The 22,495-nt window shown below is 39.4% G+C and overlaps 2 protein-coding genes across 2 annotated transcripts; both read right to left on the bottom strand.

Moving 5' to 3' along the window:
* Positions 1-1,306: 1,306 nt before the first annotated feature.
* LOC111583540 (intelectin-like) lies at positions 1,307-9,969 on the bottom strand. Its single transcript, XM_055009560.1, has 7 exons — positions 9,918-9,969; positions 8,534-8,638; positions 8,093-8,340; positions 5,840-5,998; positions 3,208-3,325; positions 2,860-2,963; positions 1,307-2,768 (listed from the first exon to the last, which is right to left on the bottom strand). The coding sequence occupies exons 1-7, from the start codon at positions 9,967-9,969 to the stop codon at positions 2,604-2,606; spliced, it is 951 nt and encodes a 316-aa protein (XP_054865535.1). The 3' UTR covers positions 1,307-2,603.
* Positions 9,970-13,206: 3,237 nt separating this feature from the next.
* Positions 13,207-20,299, bottom strand: LOC111583548 (D(1) dopamine receptor-like). The gene has a single exon (XM_023292690.3). The coding sequence runs from the start codon at positions 19,930-19,932 to the stop codon at positions 18,559-18,561; it is 1,374 nt and encodes a 457-aa protein (XP_023148458.1). The 5' UTR covers positions 19,933-20,299; the 3' UTR covers positions 13,207-18,558.
* Between the last annotated feature and the right edge of the window lie 2,196 nt (positions 20,300-22,495).

The following is a 22,495-nucleotide window of genomic DNA, read 5'->3' as shown; positions in this document are numbered from 1 at the left end:
CTCTTACTGATTTTACTTTCTTGTTATTCTAAATATAAAACGAAAATCAAAGCATTTAAAAAAATCGTATATCCCTTTTTGATCATGAAAAGGAAAAACGCTTTGTATTTAAATTTTAATATTTGTGTTTTAAAACGAAAATCAAATAACCACTCGTTTTTTGTTTGTCAATACCCGTTTCAGAAGGGAAAATCCAATTACCAGATCCGTACACGGACCCACCACACACACACCTTTGACACACTTCCACACATTAGTTGTGGAGCCGCGAAAACCTGGTCGCGCCAAACTATTTACATCTGGAGCAAAGCTCTCCAGCAAACTCCAGTCGGATGAAGAGTCCAGCCACTCATCTGGCCCGGATTCTGCCACCAGCGCGGATGAAGCCGATCTTATCGAAGGAATTGATCATTCCAGTGACATGTAAGTCTGTATTCATGACAAGTTGTTTGTTTTGAGTTGGACAAAAGTAAAGAAAGTATAATATACATGGAACGCCGCCGAAAGCATTCCGCGCAAAATACGCATCATTTTTACAAGTCATGTGCTGCGCACAGCTAATGTACCACGTAACTTTTTCTGTGTGCAGCATTTACAATGTTGGGAAGGAGGAGGAGGAGGAAGAGGAGAGAATGGAGGTCTCCTGCTGTCCTGGTACCCAGCGAGAGGTAGAGGGACAGACCGCCTCCAGCCAGGAGACGCTGCAGCAGCCGCTCCACCAGCGAGCGCTCCGGGCCAGAGGCGCTCCCTACAGCTGGCTGGAAAACTGAGAAGGAACCTGACAGCTTACCTTCTCTGCCACATTTCCTGCCCAAAAGGAGGCCAGGTGTCCAGCCACCTCTGTCAGAATATGTGGACAGCCCTTCTCCATCAGACCTGTCCAAGTACTTGGACCAGGAGACCATCAAAATACTGTTTCTGATTCAACTCAGTAATAACGATTTTCTTTTATTTTCAAATGCACTTTTTATGGTCTGACCATGGTTTTGTACATAAAATATGTGTGTTCATAAGTATCTGGCACACTTAGAAATTTGATTGCACTATTGTAAATAATTTGTTTTGATGTTGTCTCTTTGCAAATTTTGCAGTTTTGTTTATTTTTTTTTTTTACAGGTTATAAAATTGACCATATCTCAAAAAGCAAATTATGTACAGACTCCAAATAAATTTCCTGTGGTTCCAAAGGATATTGTGCAACTTTTTTACATTTACAAATCTGAGGGATACAGCTATGCAATTTCTGTATTTTGAAATATATGTGGAAAAAAACAAAACGATTTTCATTTTTTTAAGGTTTATTGCACTTTTAAGCAATTTTTTTGTAGTAGTTAAAACATAAGTCAATACATATTATTAAAAACTGGGATATCAGGGTTATTTTGATGTAAAGCAAATAAAAATACTCCAAAAAATGGCACTACAGCATGTAAAAATGTAAAAATATGTCCTGGCGGACTTGCACAATGGTGGATCTTAAAGGGTTAACACTAGTCCTGGTGATATTCTGTCTCTTATTGTTAGGGGAACCTTATGAAAACACCAAAACCAATAAATGAATGATTGCTCCTACTGACAAGGCACATTCTTCTATAGCACAGACCGCTATTGTTATTAAAAAGGTTTTAAATGCATATAAGTAGGGACCTATTTTGCCCAACAATCCCATTTACACTGTCTGCTGCTGTATACTCTGATATCAAACCAAATTTGTATTAATCAGTTGCTCAAAGTAGTCCAACAAATCCTCTGTTTTGTTCTTGCTTGAGTGTTGTTTGCTAAAAACTTTGGTGCCCAGCTGACTTAGAAAATCTGTTTCCCCTCTTTATAAACTAAACTCTGTAGCTGTGCTTTGGTTTAGAAAATGTTAATTCATAGGAACAGATTTACTTGAGCTTGAAAGTCAGATTGTTCATGGTCTTTCAATGGGTCTTTCTAATAGTAAAAAACATTAAAACAGAAAATACCAGCCCTGCCTGTTAATGTTTTTGTAGTTTTTCCCAACATTATAGGAATTTCTCATGAAACTCGTTGGTATTTGATAAAAGGCAGTAAATGTGGCAACCGTTTACCTCAGTCTAATATTCATCGCTGTTACCTGCCAACAGCTGGTGTGGTCAGTGGGTTTCTCTCAGCAATAGCTGAGCTCTAAATCAGGTTTGAAGGACTGGACATAAACATAACAGATCACAGAGAATCAGACAACAATCTTCAGCTGAGGGTTCTGAAAGATCTTAATGGACATAGAGGATGACAAAAGTGGAAGCTTTGAGTAGCTGGAAACACACATCCAGGACATGAAGATGCACTCAGATTAAAGGCTGGCTGACAAATGGTGCCTCCATAGGGTAAAGGCAAATATGGCAAAAAAAAATCCAACAAGCCAAAAGGTTCATGTTTTTTTTGAATGCACAGCTCAGTATCACCATCTACTGGTTTGTGACTTAATTACATGAGACAATTTCACCATAATACCTGATCTGTTCTTACAGAGCTGGACAAAGCAGAAGGTTCTCTGAAATATTAAAAGACTGGTTAAAAGATAAACAAATAAGTGTGACTTGGCCATAACTGGCAACATGTGGGATTGTGGAATACACAGATTATATATGCAATTTGTTTTTTTGGCGGTAAAACAGTAAGACAGCAGCTTCACTCATCTCTTTGGAGGCGCTCCAGTCTTGCTCATTGCCCAGGGTGTCCCAGTCAAATGATGGAAAATCCCCACACTGTTCTGGATGGAAATACCCTCCTCCTCCTATACAATACTGGAGACACAAAAAACAGGATTGTCAGGCTTGTATCACTTCTTGTGTTTCCTCGCTGACAGCAAAAGCCTGATAATGGATTGAAACTCACATGTTCAGAGTTACAGCCGGTTGGCTTGAGCCCAGAGCAGATAGCCATGGCTGCACGCTCATAGTTTATTGGTCTAAATGTGATGAATCCTGGTTCAGACTCCCCTGTCATATGAAAAAGAAAAAAACGTGCAACCTTCATGAGCAGAATGGTTCATTAGGACATTCTCAGCTATTTAATAATTTGAATATAATTCTCTAATTTATAAAAATATTATACATAACATTTGTGTAGCAAATATATAATTTATGGTCCCAGACATTAATCCAGATTGATATCCACATAGACCAATGACGGTGACAAAGTTCTTTATTGTCTTCTATCTCCTTTGCTACGTGAGCTTCTTACTTCTTGGTTTCGGTCCATAAAACTGTCTGGTGGACTCCTCGTCTCCAAAGTCATACACAATAGGAATGGCTGGACCTCTGTTGCTGCACGAACCAATGTTGTATCTCACTGGATATTGCTGGAAAAATGCAACAATCTCATCATGACCACTCATTCAAATAATTATTTTTGTATCACTGTTATATATTTGCATGTCGAAAATTCAGCCTGAGTCTGAGTCTTGGTGTTTGAGTTATTTATGTCCATAGTAGCCTTGCACAGTCAGATGATACTGCAGTACAGAATGGCCTCACTGCACCTCTTTACCATTCCGCTATAAAGGGAAAAACTGTCTGCCTTGTTTGCATTTCTTCAAGCCAATCACAATCATACTGGGCAGAGTGAAATGAAGGAAACAGCGACAGTGCCTCATCAAATGACGGGGAAATTGTTTTAGAGGAACATTTCCATGTACGGATTTGAGCACTGTCATTAAAATGGTTTATATACTTTTTAAGAAAATAAGTAGCAGAGCTGCCTTAGTGCATGATCCAAATCTTCTGCAAAATGTTCAGTTTTCATTGTTGATAGTTGTTCGGTAAATTCAGTGAGGGGGATTTTGAAAACAGTAACATGTAGATATCAGAGGACATAAAAACCACAGGAAAGGCATGGCCAATGGCAGGTCTTTCCCTGCAATCTACATGCAGTGAGTCAAACTATGCAAACACCAGCAACAAATGCAAAAAGATAACAGGCTTCTAATTGACAACCACACATATTTAACTTTGGGCAGAACCCATTGTGTCTCTATCTTTCTTTTGTTCTTTTTCTGCCACTGCAGTCTATCACCGCCCTGAACACCATATGATAGGGCCCATTTACTGAGGACTATCCACCAAGTCTTCTCACCAAGTTTTATGCCAGTACCTCGAGCACTATTTGTTACAATGGGTTAAAATTGGAGGTGCATTTAAGCCTGTAATGTTTAAACCATATGCCCAATTTTCAAACATAATGCACCATTGGATTCCTTGGATTTAGCCACTTCCAGTGCATGTTGATGTCAATTGTCACCACATTGGACTCCCACTATATTGGATTTTATGAAAAAGTTAAACAGCAGCACACAAATTGTTTTCCAAAATTAATTTTCACCAAAATTGGTACATACAATCTTCAGACCAACCCTCCCAATGTTATCATTGGATTTTCTATTTTCAAAAATACTCATTACATTTGTTACAGCACAGGAAGCAGCTTCATATCTCAGCAACACTTTGATCTTTTAACAACAAATGTTGATGTCGCATTACACCACTAGGGGAAAATGCAAGTGGAAAAACTATGTTTTGCATAATTACTGTTGATGTGTTTGTCCTACAGAAATGTTTTCTTGTCAAATCAACAGAAAAGCTGCTAAATCTCAGAAACTGTTCTACATATTGACACCATGCACTTGATGTATGGACTCGGCAAACATTTGTGAGGTTGTCCAAATAACTGCATCTTTTGAGCACTGAACGGCACTACAATGAGCAAATAGTCTTCAGATAAAACATATGTACGCATAACTAAGCCACTGATCATCCCAATCACAGAAAAAGGCAAACAGTAGCAGCAATCTTGACTCCTGACATTCATGTGGATGTTTGACATGTACCACCCACCTAAACTTTGTAGGTCAAGTAACCCCCCAGACCCCTCATGGCAACAGCATCATTGATGCCAGTTGCCACCCTCAGCAGGACAATGCACCCCGACACACCACACAAACTGCTCAGGAGTGATCCGGGGAACACGACAGAGCTAAGCTGTTCACCACTCCCCAGATCCATATAATGTGCCAGGATAAGTCTGATCTAGGTAGATCCCACCCCACAACCCACAGGACCCACAGAATTCACTGCCACCATCCCAGTGCCTCAGGACATCCCCAGAGGTCCTGTGTCCATGCCCCACTGGGTCAGAGGAGTTTTAGCAGCATAAAGGAGACCAACACAATATTAGGCAGGTGGTCAAAATGTTATGCCCGATTGGTGTATAATTCATGGTCCCAGACATTAATCCAGATTGACATCCACATCCACCAATGATGTTGACAAAGTTTTTTATTGTCTTCGTTTTTCTTTGCTACGTGAGCTTCTTACCTCTTGGTTTTGGTCCATAAAACTGTCTGGTGGACTCATAGGCAGGTGGTCATAATGCTATGTCTCATTGGTGTATTGGTGATGTCAGAAAAACATCAAAAGAAAGGTACTACGATAGACACCTGCTCATCTGCAGATCCTGAATTCCACTTTTATCATCTTGTCATCTGACATAAAACATAAAAGCTGCTGTAGCGACTGTGTCCTGCTGAATGGTTTGGCCCCTTAATTACTGCTTGCATCTAGACACGTTTCATTAGAATGTTGTTAGGGTTTTTTGTCTACCTGAGAATTAATTAGTGGATGGATCACTTGTTTTTTGTTTGTTGTTCCAGGTACAATTTGTGATTTAGCGAATTAGAAAATGTGGCTCTACAAAACTTAAGAAAACTGTATATGCAACAAGTAACAGCTTTTTCACCTTGGTGTCATTTGTTGTCACAAATTTCAAACATTCAGCAGTGTCTGAATCTACGCTTGTAATTAAAAAACAACTCATTTACCTGGAAGAGCTCAAAGAGGTTCCCTCCATACAGGCTGAGAAAGCGGTTGCTAGTGTGGTAGCGCAGGATGGATGCCAGGTTCCAGTGCTCCAGCGGAAAGTTGTTGGGAACGTGCCACACAGACATATCTTTTGCTGATATATCATAGTAACCTGGATTCTGTAAAAACACACACATTATTATTGTCATAACTGCAATCATGGTTGAGATTATATTTCAGTTGTTGATTCATTCAGCATTCAGTTGTCTGTCTTGAATCTAAAACTTGCCACACCTACAAAGCAGTGAAAAAGTATTTGCTCCCCTACAGATATCTTCTATTTTTGCATATTTGAATAAAAGACAAAGATAACCCAAGAAAATACAGAATGCAGTTTTTGAAGGCTGATTTCATTTCCTGAAGAAAAAAATGCTGCCCATTTCACCAGCCACACCCAGGTATTGTTTCTGTCATACTTGTTGAACCTAAACATCCCTTAATAGAACCTGTCTGGCACTGTGAAGTAGCTGAAGGGTCTCAACAAGCAACACATGATGCCACAATATAAAGAGATTCAAGAATGGGTACAAAATCATTGACATTTATCAGTCTGAAAAGGGCTACAAAACCATTGCTAAGGTTCTGGCACTCCAGAGAACCACAGAGTCATTGTCCACAAACGGAGAAAACATTGAACAGTGATGAATGTTAGTTCATAAGGTCACTCCACGTTTAGTTCAGGAAAATTTATTTTGCCTCTGGCATGTTCAACTACCTCGTGACAACCAACATCAACATGGTCATTCACTTGAACAAGAACATGCACCACAGGAGTAATAGAGCCCCCTAGTGGAATGGCATACAACATGTACATACAACAAAGGAGTAACAATGAACCTTCCCAGGAGTGGACCAATGACCAACATTTCCCCAAGAGCACAGCGACGATTCATCCAGGAGGTCACAAAAGAAGCCAGATGAACATCAAAATATCTGCTTCCCTCAGCTAAGGTCCATCTACATGATTCCACAATAAGGAAGACGCTGGGCAAGAACAGCATCCATGAGAGAGATACAAGGATCAAACCACTCCTGAACAAAAAGAACATATTGGCTTGACCAACATTTACAAAACAATATCTAGATGAGCCCCAAGACTTTTGGGATAACATCCTCTGGACTGATGAGTCAAAGGTGGAAATTTTTGGGAGACTCCATTAGTTCTGGTGTAAAGTTATTGCTGCATTCCAGAAGAAGAGCATGATACCAACAGTGAAACATGGTGGTGGTAGTGTGATGGTTTGAGGATCTGGACGACTTGTCATAACTGATGGAGCCATGAATTCTGCTCTCTGTCAGAGAATCCTCCTGGACAATGTCCAAACATCAGTTCAAGACCTAAAGCTCAACACAGATGGGTTATGCAGAGTGACAATGACCCAAAGCACATAAGCAATCATGAATTTGAATGCCTCAAAAAGAACAAAATTAAGGTTTTGGAGTGGCAGAGTCAAAGTCCGGACTTCAGTCCAATTGACATGCTGTGGCAAGAATTTTAAAGGACAGTTCATGCTTGAAAACCATCTATTGTGGCCTAATTAAAACTATTCTGCACAGAAGAGTAGAACAAAATTCCTCCAAGGACATGGAAAAGCAAACATTTAACTGCAGTTGTTGCTGCCAAGGGATCAACCAGTTATTAGGTTTACATGTCTTTGTTACAGGTGTGATATAGATTTTCAATAAATCTTTAATGAATCATCATTTAAAAACTGTATTTTGTATTTTGCGGATTATCTCTGTCTAATATTAAATAAATATAAATATTAGTTTAATGACCTGGAACATTTAAGTGTGAGAAATATGTAAAAACAGAAGACAACATATACTTTTTCCCAGCACTGTAGGCTATAAATTGACTAATAAAATGCTAATAGCAACCAGTCCTCAAGAAAGGTTTGCCTCACAATCTGTTAACATCATTAGAGAACGGCTTTGCAGACCCACAGGGGTGAAATATGACCTTGAGTGGAAAGTGCAATAACACTGGCCACAGTAGAAGGTGCTGTTTTCAACTTTTCCAGTGACTAATAACTCAGAAAGTTATGCACATGTCACTTTTGTTGCAGTCTGTTCTGCAGGACGTAGAATCAAGTGTGGAGTTGATCAAGACAAGAAAAAAAGACAAAAAACACTCTAGCCCACAGTGTTTACCCACATTAATAGATGCTCTCTGAATAGATGCTATCATAGGTCCCAAATTTCCCATATACCTTATAATCATCAGAAGTGGTGCCCTCTGCAGTTCCAAATGTGTTTCTGTTGGACCAGTTCCCATCTCCATCTGGCCGGTTGGCGTCGTTGCCCTGTTGACTGGACCAGCGATCACCCACTGTGCACCTTCCACTAATGCTGCTCTCATGGATGCTGGCCACCAGCGTCCAGCCACCTCCAGCGGTGGTCATGTCACAGAAAGTCTGATAGACCATGCCATTGGCTGTGGTCAGGTAGTACAACCCATCTGGAAACATGATAGTAAACATAGTTGAGAGAATAACTCCCACCATTGTTTTGAATCTTGGGCCATCAGCTTCAGCTACATGCCAACATATTTGTACAAATCATGTTTGATGGGACTAAAACATACTGAATTGATTAAAGATTTTCATTTTTATTGCAAATAGAAATGTCTCCTACAAACTAGGCCTACTTACCTTCTTGTTCATCATATCTGTCTCTGATGTCTTTACAGCTACTTGCAACATAATTGAACCTGTTTCTCAGCTTCTCCAGTTGTGCAAAGTTTGTCCTGGTGAGGGCTGGGTTGCATTAACATTCCTGGCAGCATCAGTGTCACTGAGCTCCAAGTTTTCTGAAATGAAAGCCAGATTTCATAAAATAAGAAAGTTCAATCATAATGATGTGCATTGGAAAGACAGTGAATGAGCAAATTTGTGTATGTGTTGCATTTTACCAGTTTGAAAAGAAGCAGCAGTAGAATATGTGTGCTCCACTAATGCCAAAATCAGCAACAGTGAGAGAATTTGTCGTAGCGTGTCTGTAAAAATATAATATAAATGTAAACATTAAATTGTCACTCATTTCTTTCTTTTATGCTTCTTGTCTATTTTCAGAATTCTAATCAATAAAACTCCATCTCAACCCTCTAGTCGCTGCCAGATCAGTCTACCGATACATGTGGTAGCATTGCCTCAGACAACCTCAGTTTTGTTCTTCTGGAGTTTCTCTTGTGGTTTAAGTGGCTCTGCTACTCCTTGTGTCTGAGGTTCAAGTCTGGAGCTTCTCTGCTTCACACATTCTGACAGCCTCTACATGGTACACCTCTTCTACCTACCAACCCACAGACATTCCTGGATTTTATCCTGGAACCTTCTTCCTAGGTTCCTGACCAAGCCTCCATCGCCACCAACAAAGACCAAAAAACTGACAATAAATGATCCTTAAAACCTCTATCCACATCTCTTAACTGTGTGTACTGAGTACCACATTTTGGTCGAGAAAATAATTCAAACCTGATGCAAAAATCACAATAATTGCAAGGGTATCATCCTCCCACTGTTAAATACTGTTCTTTATAGCTTTACGCTATGAATTATTCCAGACAATAAATCATTTCCAGAATTCTGAAAATGCAGCTGGAAATGAGAACAATCAGCCACATAACTCTAACAGTGAGTTAAGACTGAACAGTGCTTAATTACAAGTGTCAAGTGTTATACCACTATCACTTGTTTTCTTAAATTAGGTCTATTTCCTACCTGTCTCTTCAACCGTGAGAAGTATTGATGTAAGTTTTCGCTCAGCACTTTACTGCACATCTACACAGTCCATGATGTTGATTGTGAGTTTTGGTAGCCATATATATAGTTATGAAGATCCCAAAGGTCTTTGTTATCTTGCTTGGACTCTTTTCATCAAATGTCATGCTAGCAATCTACTATTTACCACCCACTTCATGAATGAATTATCTCAATGGCCCATGTGTAGCCAGTAATAAAACATCATGTCTCACGAAACACTTCATTTCTGAAGTCAGGCTGACAAATGAAAGAACAAAACTGAATGGTGGACCTCTACATTGAGGAGATCTGGTGGCTCTGTTGTGCTGTGGGGGGCATGCTGCTGCCATGGTTTGGGTTCATTTGTCCCCTTAGTGTGAAAAGAACCTGAAAATCAATACAAAGTTGTTCTATGTCATCACCTTTATTTTATGAGGAAGCAATTATGTCCTAAAGGGAGTGGTCTCTTCCAAGAAATGCACTAATTCCTTTTTCAGGTCACATGTGGTCACTGAATAGTTCAATGATGATAGAACTGTGTCTGCCAAGGGGCAAGGTGCATTAAAGATAATATGGTGGCACGTGTTGATGCAACACCATACTGAGACACTTTATGTAGGTTTTCCCCAACCAGGAAATAGAACACTTCAGGAAACGCTAAAGTAAATGTTGTTGAGAGAGAATAGTCTAGTCTCACTAGGGGACCAACACCTTGAATGCATGATTTTAATGATTAATGTTTGACTTGGTGCAGTTCTGGGTTTTTCCTCAAGGTTCTTTGTGATCCTAGTCTTGGAAACTAAAAATATAGTTCAGTATATTCACCTATTAGCAATAACCTGCTGTATCCTGTAGAGGGTCTCAGGGGGCTTGAGCCTGTCTCAGCTGACACTGGGTGAGAGGCAGGGTACAACCTGGGCAGGTGGTCTGGGAAAATACAGTCAATGTCATTAAATAAGAATGTTAGATAGCAAGGATGTGGAAAAGCACAGTACATTAAGGAATTTATATGCACATTAGTGGTGACACCTTTTTGAACACTACCAGTCAAAAGTTTGGATACACCTTCTCATTTAATGGTTGTAGGAGCCATAAATGAATTGTTTTATTTTTAGGGTTAAAAGTTATATTAATTGTTTGTTTATATATTATATATATATTATATATATTATATGTATATATATTATTTTGTGTTTATGTTAAATACGTTGATATCGGGTCACCTGCATATGGGCGGGGATAATCAAACAAATATATTGACCTGTCTTGATTTTTTTCTTTGTTTGAGAGGGGGTGAGCTGGGTTGTCCTATTTTTTTCTATTTTTCTTTGATTACTTTCATTATAACTTTGTGCACGTTATCATGAGTTGATTATCTTTTTCCTTTAATAAAAGGTTAAATTTCATATTTACTAATCTCAATGGATTCTTTTGTTTAGCGCGTCAGACAAACAGGCCCAGTTTCAGTCTCTCAGCGACTCTTGTTCGTTTAAGTCGCTACAATGGTTTTTCTTTATTTTTATGACTATTTATATTCTAGATTCTCATTGAAGGCATCAAAAATATGAACGTACACGTGGAATTATGTAGCAAACAAAAAAGTGTGAAATAAGTCAAAACATGTTATATATTTTAGATTCTTCGAAATAGCCAGGACAGCACAGTTTCTGTTTGATAACGAAGTAAGAGTGTAGCTGTAATCATTGGCTCCCTGTATCATTTTTTCCTAATGTACCTTTAAAAAATTATCATGCAGCTGTCAAATTTTGGCATATATTTCACTAAAAATGTATCTTAAAATACCAATGTCTGGATCTCTCTGATCTTCAAGAATAAAAAAGTAAGCTCAATATAATTTTCTTTAAAATAGAAATTGGTGAATTAAAGCTTGTACTGCCCAAAGGACATTTAACATGTAAAGCCATTGCATGACAATGAAAATGACAGTCAGAAATTGCAGAGAAAAATTGTCAGGGACAGTGGAGGAATATTTGTGATCACCCTGAGTCAAAAATCTATAATCAATTACATACAGTTTCCAAATTTTAAAAATTAATTAATTAAAACTTAATGCCACCTGAAGATCTGTCATGGCTTAAAAACATCTGCTTTGTAACTGGAGTAAGACGTTTATTGGCAGAAGAATACATGTGTGTTGTGGTCACATGTCAGTGAAAGCAAAGTTTACAGTCAAACCAGGCTGACGGTAAATGACTGTCTGCTTTAATCATCAACTACAGTCCATAGTTGGATGTTATTGTTGCTGATGGCTCTCCTTCATAAGATGATGTCCTGCTTTCAGTTCTAAATGTCAAGGCCGGTGGTGGTTTATGTTAAATGCTGCACAGATAAATTCTTTCTGTTTCACTTTCCGTATTGCTGAATTAATCACAAAATTATTTTTACCTCTAGTTAAATTTGCACATTGTTGTGTTAATTCTTCTTTGCTCAAATCCTCCAACACAGCTTAGTGAATGTAATGTCTGATTTCTGCCACTAGGTTCCACTCTCCTCTTGAATATTTCTGCTTCATTCTCTGACCAGGAAGACATAAACTCCACTGTTTTCCTCCGAGCCTGTGCCTCTCTTTAAGGTCTATTTTTAGAATTCAGAAGGACATGGCAAGAGTGGGGTGGCAGGCTTTCACTAATAATTCAACTGCTTCACACAGCAACAGGAATAAGAAGTGGCAGCCAGCTGTGTGCAGCTGCACCGACCACATGTGGCTGTCTGCTGGAAATATTTACTTCCTTTTAATAAAGTATTTTGTGTCTTCTTTGTGCCCTTCCCTCACTGTTGCTTTATTCAGGCCCTTCACAGCTATTTCTGGCACCTTCCCTGTGTTAAAATGATGAGAAATCAAACGCATTATGTGAACTCGTATCTTTAATGTGTTCATGCATGGCGACTACGATGGATGCTTGGAGTGTGTAAAAACTTAGTGGATCTTCCAAATGTTTGCTTTTACTTATATCTGTAATATATCTGTAAACCTGGTTAGGTCTACAATGTTTAGTTTTTACGTAATGTTACTTTAAAAAACACAAAGCTATTTAAGAAATTACAGTTTCATCGCTATATTTGTATTTTATTCTACAGCTGTTATAAATCCAGTTCACATTCTGGTGTTTTGTGAAATCCATGAAGCCAAACATATGTTGATGTATCTGTCATGAGGCCCAACATCTAATCTCCCACATAATACAACACTTACAGGGGTTTACATGTTGAGCTTTTAGAATGCCGTACACATGGATACTAATAACCTACAACAATGGATAACCTCTAGTTCTTTGTACTATATAGTTTAAATTTTGTAGAAATGACTTGATAACTGGATTATAAAGTTAGAAAATACAGTGAGACAATGCCTTTTGTGTCTGTCTGCAACATATATGTCAAAATTACTATTTACTGGTTAGACAGAATCTACTTTGTTGGTCAACATGTAAAGTGTAAGAATGGCTAATAGCAGTAACTGTTAACGTTCACTAAAAGGAGCGCTAAATCTGATTTGGTTAACTGCTGAGTAACTTTTTCCTTCATTGCATGTGTCCCAGTAACCTTTCTGTGCACTTGCATTTCCGCTGACCCAAAAAATCTCCACATTTCACCCCCAAATCCTCCTTTTATTTCATTCATAGTTCAGAGTTTACTCTCGCACACAAACACACACACACATTGTGGCACTTTTCTCTGCTTTTTCCTTTTTCTGTCTTGTCTGAATGAATTACTTTTTTCAAACCAAATCATCTAGAATCATTCACTTGAATCATGAATGAAGAACATATACAGTGTTTACTTGTCAGACTTGCTCTGGGAGTTCCCAAACACCAAATACAAAGGACATATAGGATATAAGATTCATGTTGACGTGATTGTAAGTAAAGCTGTAAATCTGTTTTCCTCGTGTATCTGTAGTAATGCAAAAGTCCAGGGACCTCTCCCTCTGTAGAATGAGGATTATTGCAGCAAATAATGTAACAACATGATCTGATGCCCTGAAAGAGACCAAAGGGGATTATAAGGTCTTTCAGATTGAAAGACTTTGCCAACTGGATAAGAGAAAGTAAACATAAATGTCAGTCTATGTATCTGACATATACATGCACATTCTAATGTAAACATTTGCAAAACTATGTTTTTTTTTAACTTTGGAAAACAACTTTTCAGCCAAATTAAAGTTTCTAAAGGCAAGTCTTATCAGTCTGAATGGACAGATACGAAGAACCTACAAACTGATGTGATTATAAATCAATTTCATTCAGTGAGATGAGTCTACATGTATGCATTAACAATCCAGACGTTGTGACCATTTCAGAGGGTCCACAGGATAAATCTGAGTGGTCATGCAATGTAGGAAAGAAGATCAAATCTTTGTTTTACAATACAAATCCTTAAGGGACTGAAATACATAGAAGGTGAATCAACATTACTTTATTTCAAGGAGTCACAAGTCAATAAGTTTTGGAAAACTGGCCTAAAAGATTGAAACAAGATGGTCTCAAGGTCACCAACAAGAAATAAAACATGAAAGCTGTGCAACACAAATTTACCGTAACTTTATTTTTCCAGATTTTCCTTTGACTCTTTTTATTCTTGTAAAATATTTGGTAGTGCTACGACTGCAGGCCTCCTAACAATGCAGTTCTCAGACTTAACAAGTAGAGGAGTATACTTTGTCACAATTACTGTTTAGTTTTTTCCATTTTAAAGTTCATGAAATAAAAAGTAACCATTAATTCACATTTGAAAAGGGCCTCATTTGTCATGTCTGCTTGCTGTAAAGGCTGCATTTTCTTCTCTGTACTTGAAAAATCAACAAAATATGTCATTTGCCCATGGCTGGCCAAACTTATTTAATATGAATATTATTTGTAAGTAACACTTGCTCACTCCTCACTTAAAATTCCCTGTATGCTGAGGCCTCAGGACAGAAGTCACCTTTGTTAGATGAATCTTCCCACCTGAACCACAAAAATCGATTAACATTTCCCTCTGAAACTCTCTCTATTCTTCACTTGCTCTGATTTTCCTGCAGCCTCGAGGGCTCATTTAAGTCTCAGACATTCAAGGTGGGCAGGTGTGGCCCATAAAAAGCTTCCCTCGGCAAACTACCCTGGGAGGAATGTTAATGCAATGAACTCCTTTTGGGTGACACAAGAATAAAATAAGGACAGACATTTGTCCGTCAATATTAAATGATGTAATCACTTTACCATGAACTGACTTCCAGTCAGATCTGTAAAGACTTTTCTAACTTAATAGCCTTCATCTGCACATTTAAAAAATTTATTTGACCTTTGTTTAATTAATCTTCTTTGGTATGGTGACTATTCTTACACGCATTGCACGCCTGCAGCTGATGGATGTCCTATGTAGGTTAAAAGCCCATTACACCATGAATACCATAAAGATGCACATATTTCCCCTCTGGAAACAATTACACAGTAGACTGTGTTTTCCAAGTTCCGCATTACAGACACAAACATGTTATCGCTGGTGGCTACTACAGATAAACTGTGTTTACTCCATACATTTTCAGTGAAAGACTAGCTATTAATTGTTGATGTAAATTTAAAAAAATAAGTTAACATTTTTTAAATACATTTATACAATCAAAAATGCAAAAATAATGTTCTTAAACTGCATCCTTTTCCACAGAGTTAATGTGTTAAATCAGCCTCAATCTTCCAGCCTTTATGTGAGCTAGATTGCAGTAGTTTTATTTTTACCACATTGACATGAGAATGCCTTAATTATGCTTCTCCAGTGATACGCAAAGCCACTGAGCCTCACAGAGAACCTAGCACACACGCAACAAATTTCAATAAGGCATTGGTAGGAACTGTATGTCACGAATCCTGATTGGTTCATTAACTCCTTTCAACAAGCAGGTTTGAAACATTAATGAAAACGAACGTATGCAGACACTAAAGGAAACTGCAATGTTTCTGAGCAGGCCCAATATATAATCTAAGGTTTAGTTCTACTTAAAATCTCAAACTATTGCTTTAATAGTTACCATATGGTACAAATCCATTTTTCTCTTGTGATTGTTCTGAGTGTTATGATCTGTGAAGACACAAAGACATTTACTTCTGCCATTAATCTTATCACATACAACTAGACTTTTGTAAAGTGTCCTTGGGTGTCAAGAAAAGTGCATATACTGTGTATAAATGCATTATTAGATAGCCTCCAAGCTTTACATGGCAGTAAGAACTTTATCAGTTGCTACAATTCAACAGCGGAGCCAATATTCGTCTAGCACAAAGTTTGCATAATGCCCCCTTACTGCTTGCTGCTTCCAGGTGAGCCATTCACGAGGAGCAGATGCCTCTCAAAGCAAAGGAGTGTTTCGCTGTTGGCTGAAAGAATGAACACAAGAGTCTACATGCACTCCCAGCATCTGAGGATCTGTCAGTGATTACTTACACTATCGTTCAAAAGTTTGGGGTCACTCAGAAATGTCCTCATTTTTGAAAGAAAAGCATTTTTTTTCAATGAAGATAACATTAATCAGAAATACAGTCTAGACATTGTTAATGTGGTAAATGACTATTCTAGCAGGAAACAGCTGATTTTTAATGAAGTATCTACACAGGGGTACAGAGGAACATTTCCAGCAACCATCTCTCCTGTGTTCTAATGCTACATTGTGTTAGCTAGTTGTGCTGAAAGGCTAATTGATGATTAGAAAACCCTTGTGCAATTCTGTTCGCACATGATTAAAGTGTGAATTTTCATGAAAACATGTAATTGCCTGGGTGACCCCAAACTTTTGAATGGTAGTGTAGATTTTTGATGGCAATTACCCCACAACAGCAGGAAAAACCTCAGTATCAGCACATTGTGCTTCATGTGGCTACTGTTGCTATTAGTTATGATCATATGGCCACAAGTCAGACCACTTTGGAAGTTAAGGGCCATTCAGAAATGGTGGAAAGTCATTACAAGTTTGAAATGAATAAACAAGGACTGTGTGTGGGTTAATTTGTTTTCATGTCGCCATGTGTGCTTCCTTGCAACATAAATTCCATCAGTGTTTCCATCTGCTTGCTTCTCTCCTGCTCTCTGTGCCCACATTTATTACAATTTAATACAGCCAAATTCCTAATAAAGCTGTTTCGTTTTAATATTCTTCTGTTTCTGCTGTCAGGCAACAGAGCAAGTGTGAAATAGTGACTGAAACCCAGACCATCAAGATCAGATGTTAACCAGCAGTCACTCCAGAGCCATTTTCAAGCTGCTACTCTGGATCGCTATAATGCTGACTGTATAAACACAACATTGTCTGACAAACTATCCATACACATGAATAACATGAGTACGATAAGTGAATCAGGCTGCCCGCCCCTGTCCAAAGATACCAACTTTGCTTAGTCCATAGGACAAAGAAAGTGTAAAAGCAACAAATTGTGGTTTTTCAGTGGCTATATAAGTTCCAGACTATTCTTAGCCACATACATTGGCTTACTGTCTGGGCTTGTTGCCTAGAAACCTGGTGGTGACAGTAAGACTCAATAAAGACACTGCACTATTTCAGATTTTATATTTTTAAATCGCAGGTGAGTGACTTTAGAGGAGCTGGTAGGTAGATTGCGTTGCTTCTTCATGCTAAGCTCAGCTCTCTGATTGCTGGTTCATGATACTTACTAAACTGAATATGAGTGATATCAATCCTCATTTAGCTCTCAGCAAGAAATAGAAAAAGAATGGTTTCCAAAATCTCAAATTATGTCTGTAAATTGTACAATAATGAACAAAAAATATGGGAATCATAGGTTTTGTTGGTTCCATTAAGACTTGTGGCTCCTTGAGGTTACAAGATGGGCTTCCATATTTAACAGCAACAAGGAAGTCTCATTAAACAAAAATTAACAGATGTTAATATGTAGAAAGTTCATCAGAGAACAGAATATGAGACTACATGCCTCTGCTGTTATCCTCCCCATTCCTGCATCAACCTCACTGCAATGAATCACATCTTACGTTTCTGAGTGTTGTCACCGTAAAAGCTTCTGTGTTCTCACTGGTCAGGGCATCTTTCACAGGAACAACCTTTACAAATTATTCATGATTGTTTCTTTCAGGAGGTAGAGGGGGAAATAGAGTGCACAGTGCATCCACCAAGATGCAAAGCTGACGAGTGCAAATGTGAGTTAGTTATATAATCCCATTTCTAGAGATTCAAAGAAATCCTGACCTCTGATAAATCTCTCTGTCTCCAGGGTGAGGAAAGGGAGTGAGCAAAGCTTGACATTTGACCTTGAATGGTCACACTGCAAAAAAAAAACCCCTGTCCTCACAAGTAAATTGTTCTGCTAAATTATAGATTTTTTAAGTTAAATGGGTAAAAATATTCTCACTTCTTTGCTCTAAAAGAAAAACTTTAGCAATGACAAATTTTGTGTTTTAGCATCCATCCTGATGTGAGATTTACACTAAAAATGAGAGAGAGATGACTGCACCTCTCCAGGCCTGATTCAAGGCGCAGAGCATCCTGCAGGTCTCGGTTCTGAATCGACTAAGTAAAGCAAGAAGGAAAGTATCTGTTCAACGTTGGAATTAATTTTCAGTGAACTGAAGCAACCAAAAATACAGTCATTATCTGCCATCTGATCTTGCTTTAGAGCATTTTTACTTACAGTAGTACTTAAATCTGAAGCTATTTATCGCTTAAACACCAGTTCTGCCTACAATTATCCCAAATATGAAACCCCAAGAGAAAATGACATCACATGATTTTCAGGTGTGTGGCATAAACAGAGCTTATAGCCTATATGTTCTGTATTTAAGGTGGATTTATTGCCTGCATGTTTGACTAAGACTTACTAAAGTGCAAACCTCTTTGTGCTTCATTCTTGCTTTTTTCTGTACAACCAGAGTTGGACCTGCTCTCTGACCCCTCAACTGTCTGTTTTGAACCATGTCACTCATATGGGTATCTGCGTCAGTCTGTCCTTGTCGTTTCTGTCCTCGGTGTCCATCACCTGCTCCGAGGTTGTCCCTCTGTGGTAAAACACAGTCATCGTGGTGTTCCCGCTGTCCTCACTCCCCCTGGTGTTTGTGGCACAGGAGGCGTCCAGCCTCACCTTCAGCGGGCTCTCTCGCTTCGGGTTCACGGCCTCGTTGCTCGCCATCATCGTCTCCACCGCTGCGCTCACCGCCGCCAAGCAGCGTCGTCCGCGGCAGCGCAAAAGGCGCAAGAACGCGTCTCTGAAATCCGCGTTGAACGCGTAGATGACCGGGTTGAGGGACGAGTTGCTCCAGCCGATCCACACGAACACGTCGAAAGTCTTTTCACTGACGCAGTAAGGGCCACGCTGGGCCCCCGGAGCCCCCGGGCCGGGGCAGAAGGGCAGAGCGCAGTTAAGGATGAAGAAGGGCAGCCAGCAGCAGACGAAGACGCCCATGATGATGCTCAGAGTTTTCAGGACTTTAGTCTCTTTTCTGATGGAGACTTTGAGCTCGCGGTGTGACTGATTAGAGCGCTGAGACTCCGGATGAAGGCTGATCTGAGACTGATACGAGCTGGCACCGATTTCCGTGCACAGGTGAGGAAACAGTTCAGGTACGTCCGAGCGGCAGCTCTGCGCGTGCTCCGCCGCCCGCTCCAGCGAGGATATCATTCGGATCTGCATCTGGGCTATCCGGTAGATGCGGGTGTACGTGACAATCATGATCGCAACGGGGATGTAGAAGCTGATGAGGGAGGAGGAGATGGCGTACGTGCGGCTCAGGCTGGAGTCACAGCTCCCATCCGTACTCCCACCGTGGTGCGCCAGACCCTCCGCTGCCGGGTCACCGATCTCCGCCCGGTGCCAGTTGAGCTGCACGGGGACGAAGGAGATGACCAGGGACACTGTCCACGTCACGCCAATCATAACGGAGGCCACCTTTTTGTTCATGCTTCTCTCGTAGCGGAACGGGCTGGAGATGGCCCAGTACCGGTCCACGCTAATGACGCACAGGTTGAGGATGGAGGCCGTCGAGCACATGATGTCGCAGGCCAACCAGGTCTTACAGAAGCTCCCAAACGGCCAGAAACCGGCCACCTCAGCAACAGCTTTCCATGGCATCACCAGCACGGCGACCAGAAGGTCCGACAGAGCCAGAGACACGATGAAGATGTTGGTCACTTTTGCGCGCAGGTGCCGGTAGCGATAAACGGCTGCGCACACTGTGAAGTTGCCTAAAAGCGTCCAAACGATGAGCAGCGCCAGGACGCAGCCCGTTAAAACTCGGTGCGCTGGTAACTCTTCCCGGCTGCCGGCTCCTACCGGTACCCAGCCGGTTGTGTTATTCATTGCCCCGGCCACATGTCAAACTGAAAGGACCAGAATCTAACCCATCCGTGTTAAGAAGAGATAAAACACGAGGCTCAACAGTCGCTCTCGGTGCAGATCGCGCGTCCTGCTCCGGTCGGGCTGATCTTTTCTGCTGCTCTGAGCGCGGAGCAGATTTTCAGGGGACCACATGCACCACCAGCTGGTACTCAGCGCTGACACACAGCTCCGAGACGCGCAGAGAAGTTTGCCACTTGAGAAAAGCAGAAATCATGCCGAGCCATTTTTAATCATCTCTGTAACTCCACTTTCATTTCCCATTAATATTCCATCTCGTCCCGATATTTTTTGTTTCATTTCTCCTGAATCTCACTCAACACACGCACCACTGATTGGTGGTTCTGTTGAAGTCTAGCTCAAGACTGACTTATTTGAACTGCTGTAAACATGGCAGCACTAATAGCAAATAAGAGTGCTTTAATTGCATAACAAAGACACAAAGTCCCTGAACATTGCATTAAAAATTAAATGGAATACAATCCCAGTTGTAAAAATAAGACAAAGAAGGGTGAAGAATACTAAGAAAACAGATAATGCATATTAGAACTGTGGGGAAAACTGGGGTAATAGAATAGAGCTGAAAGGCCAAACTGACCACTGATCAATAAATTAATCTAAAATTAACTGAATATATGCCACATGGTGCAGTTAAAATAAAAGGAAAATAAACGGGTAAATTTGTTCACAGATAATTAGGAATTCATTTTCTGAAGTGAATCTTTTACTCATCCACAACCTTATAGTGAGCAACCCATGAGACTTCTTTCCTAATATTGTATCAGAGGCTATTTGGTTTGACTCATTTCACTTGAATGATTCCTTAAATCTACTGTTATGAAATTATTAATACAGGTCTAGATTTTGCATGTGTGATTATCCATTTGGTGCATTATTAACTATACCACATATAAAAGGTGAAAAGTGTTGCCATTTCCTCTCCCTTTTTGTAACCCCGAACATCCAAGAAAGTCTTCGTATACGAGTTGTTTTTGTGATATCATCTTAATTTTCTCACACAATAAGCCACTACACATGTTATGCACAACATAACATAAATCTAGCATGTAAATGTGGACGATCAGTACAAACACATCACACTAAACACACACATCAACACACTTTTTCACATATCCTGTATATCCATTGCTACAACTCTTTAGGCTAGTTATGTTTACTCATCATGTCACATCTGTACATACATGTAAACTCACAATGTCATATGTACACATATACCCATGGATGCATTTAAAGCTCTGGAAATGGTCATAAATGGACCAAACTACCATTTTCAAAGAATAGGATAGGATTAAAATCCAATGTTGAGTTGTCCAGCATAAACAGGGAACTAAAGACATATTTAGGGATTTTAAGCTTCCATATCAAAATCACAAATAGGATATTTTACCCCCTAAATGGCACAATTTTGTTTGAAGAGGATTCTAGTTGAAACTGATTTATTTACTGATGCGTGTGTCATCAGCGGAATCGATGTCAATAGCAAATTAAAAAATCAAAAGTAGCTTTGTAGTAAAATATATGCAGTTAAAGTACAATAAAAAGGGGGGCTCCAGTTGAAGTACAAACTGTGCTTTCATTTGATGACATATACATAAAAAACAGTTACTACTGAAGCCATTCCTGCTTAATAGATAAAAGATGAAAACACACTGACAAGGCAGAACATAAACAATGAAATTTTCCAATGAAACTGACAGATGTAGTGGATCCCAACTGCTTTCAACAGACTTCTTTCTTCTTCTCTACAAACAAACACCACTGATCCTAAACAGCACTCCAAAGCATACCGTATCCAACAATGCCCTTTTCTCGTACACTAACTGTCGTGACAATGGTAGGCCTGGTGGACAACATGAACGCACACATACCTTCAATTATACACCGATGTAGGCTACAAATATGCAAGCTCGGTTTTTATAGAAGCCATAAGAACATTTTTCATATGAAATGAACAGAAATACATAAGGTCTCAGTCCCACAAAAAGTGACCTTTTCTTAAAATAATGCATGTCTTCATGGATTATTACAGTTAAACTCATGTACTTATAGCAAATATCTTTAGCAGATTTGAAAGAATCCAGTCTACTACATGATAAAAAAATCCATCATGCCTGGTATATTGTCTCTATGAGACCTTTATTATTATTATATCTTTATTTTCTTAGCCTTATTTTACTTGTAATTCCTCCTGTCCTGCTTTTTTCATGCCTAATCTGTATCCAGCTGCTGTAGCATGTATATTTCCCCGGTGAGAGATCAATAAGTTTATCTTATTCAACAGGCAGAAACATTTGCTTTAAGTTATATCTCACCATCTCAAAAGGTTTTCCTCATGAAAAAGTGAATAAATTAATGTTATGAGATGTAAGTTGAGTGTCAGATGGACTTTTCTTGTATTTTTTTCCCTCATGCAATTAAACTTTCATGTGTTCCGCATGTCTTTAAAATTCAATGCAGGCGTGTGCAAAGTGTGAATTACATTACTGCACTATGGTGTGCTGGATGC

This window comes from Amphiprion ocellaris, chromosome 4 (assembly GCF_022539595.1).
Source record: "Amphiprion ocellaris isolate individual 3 ecotype Okinawa chromosome 4, ASM2253959v1, whole genome shotgun sequence".
Classification (NCBI taxonomy): Eukaryota; Metazoa; Chordata; class Actinopteri; family Pomacentridae; genus Amphiprion; species Amphiprion ocellaris.
Note: the sequence above shows the minus strand (reverse complement) of the source record. Positions and strands in the feature narration are given on the sequence as shown.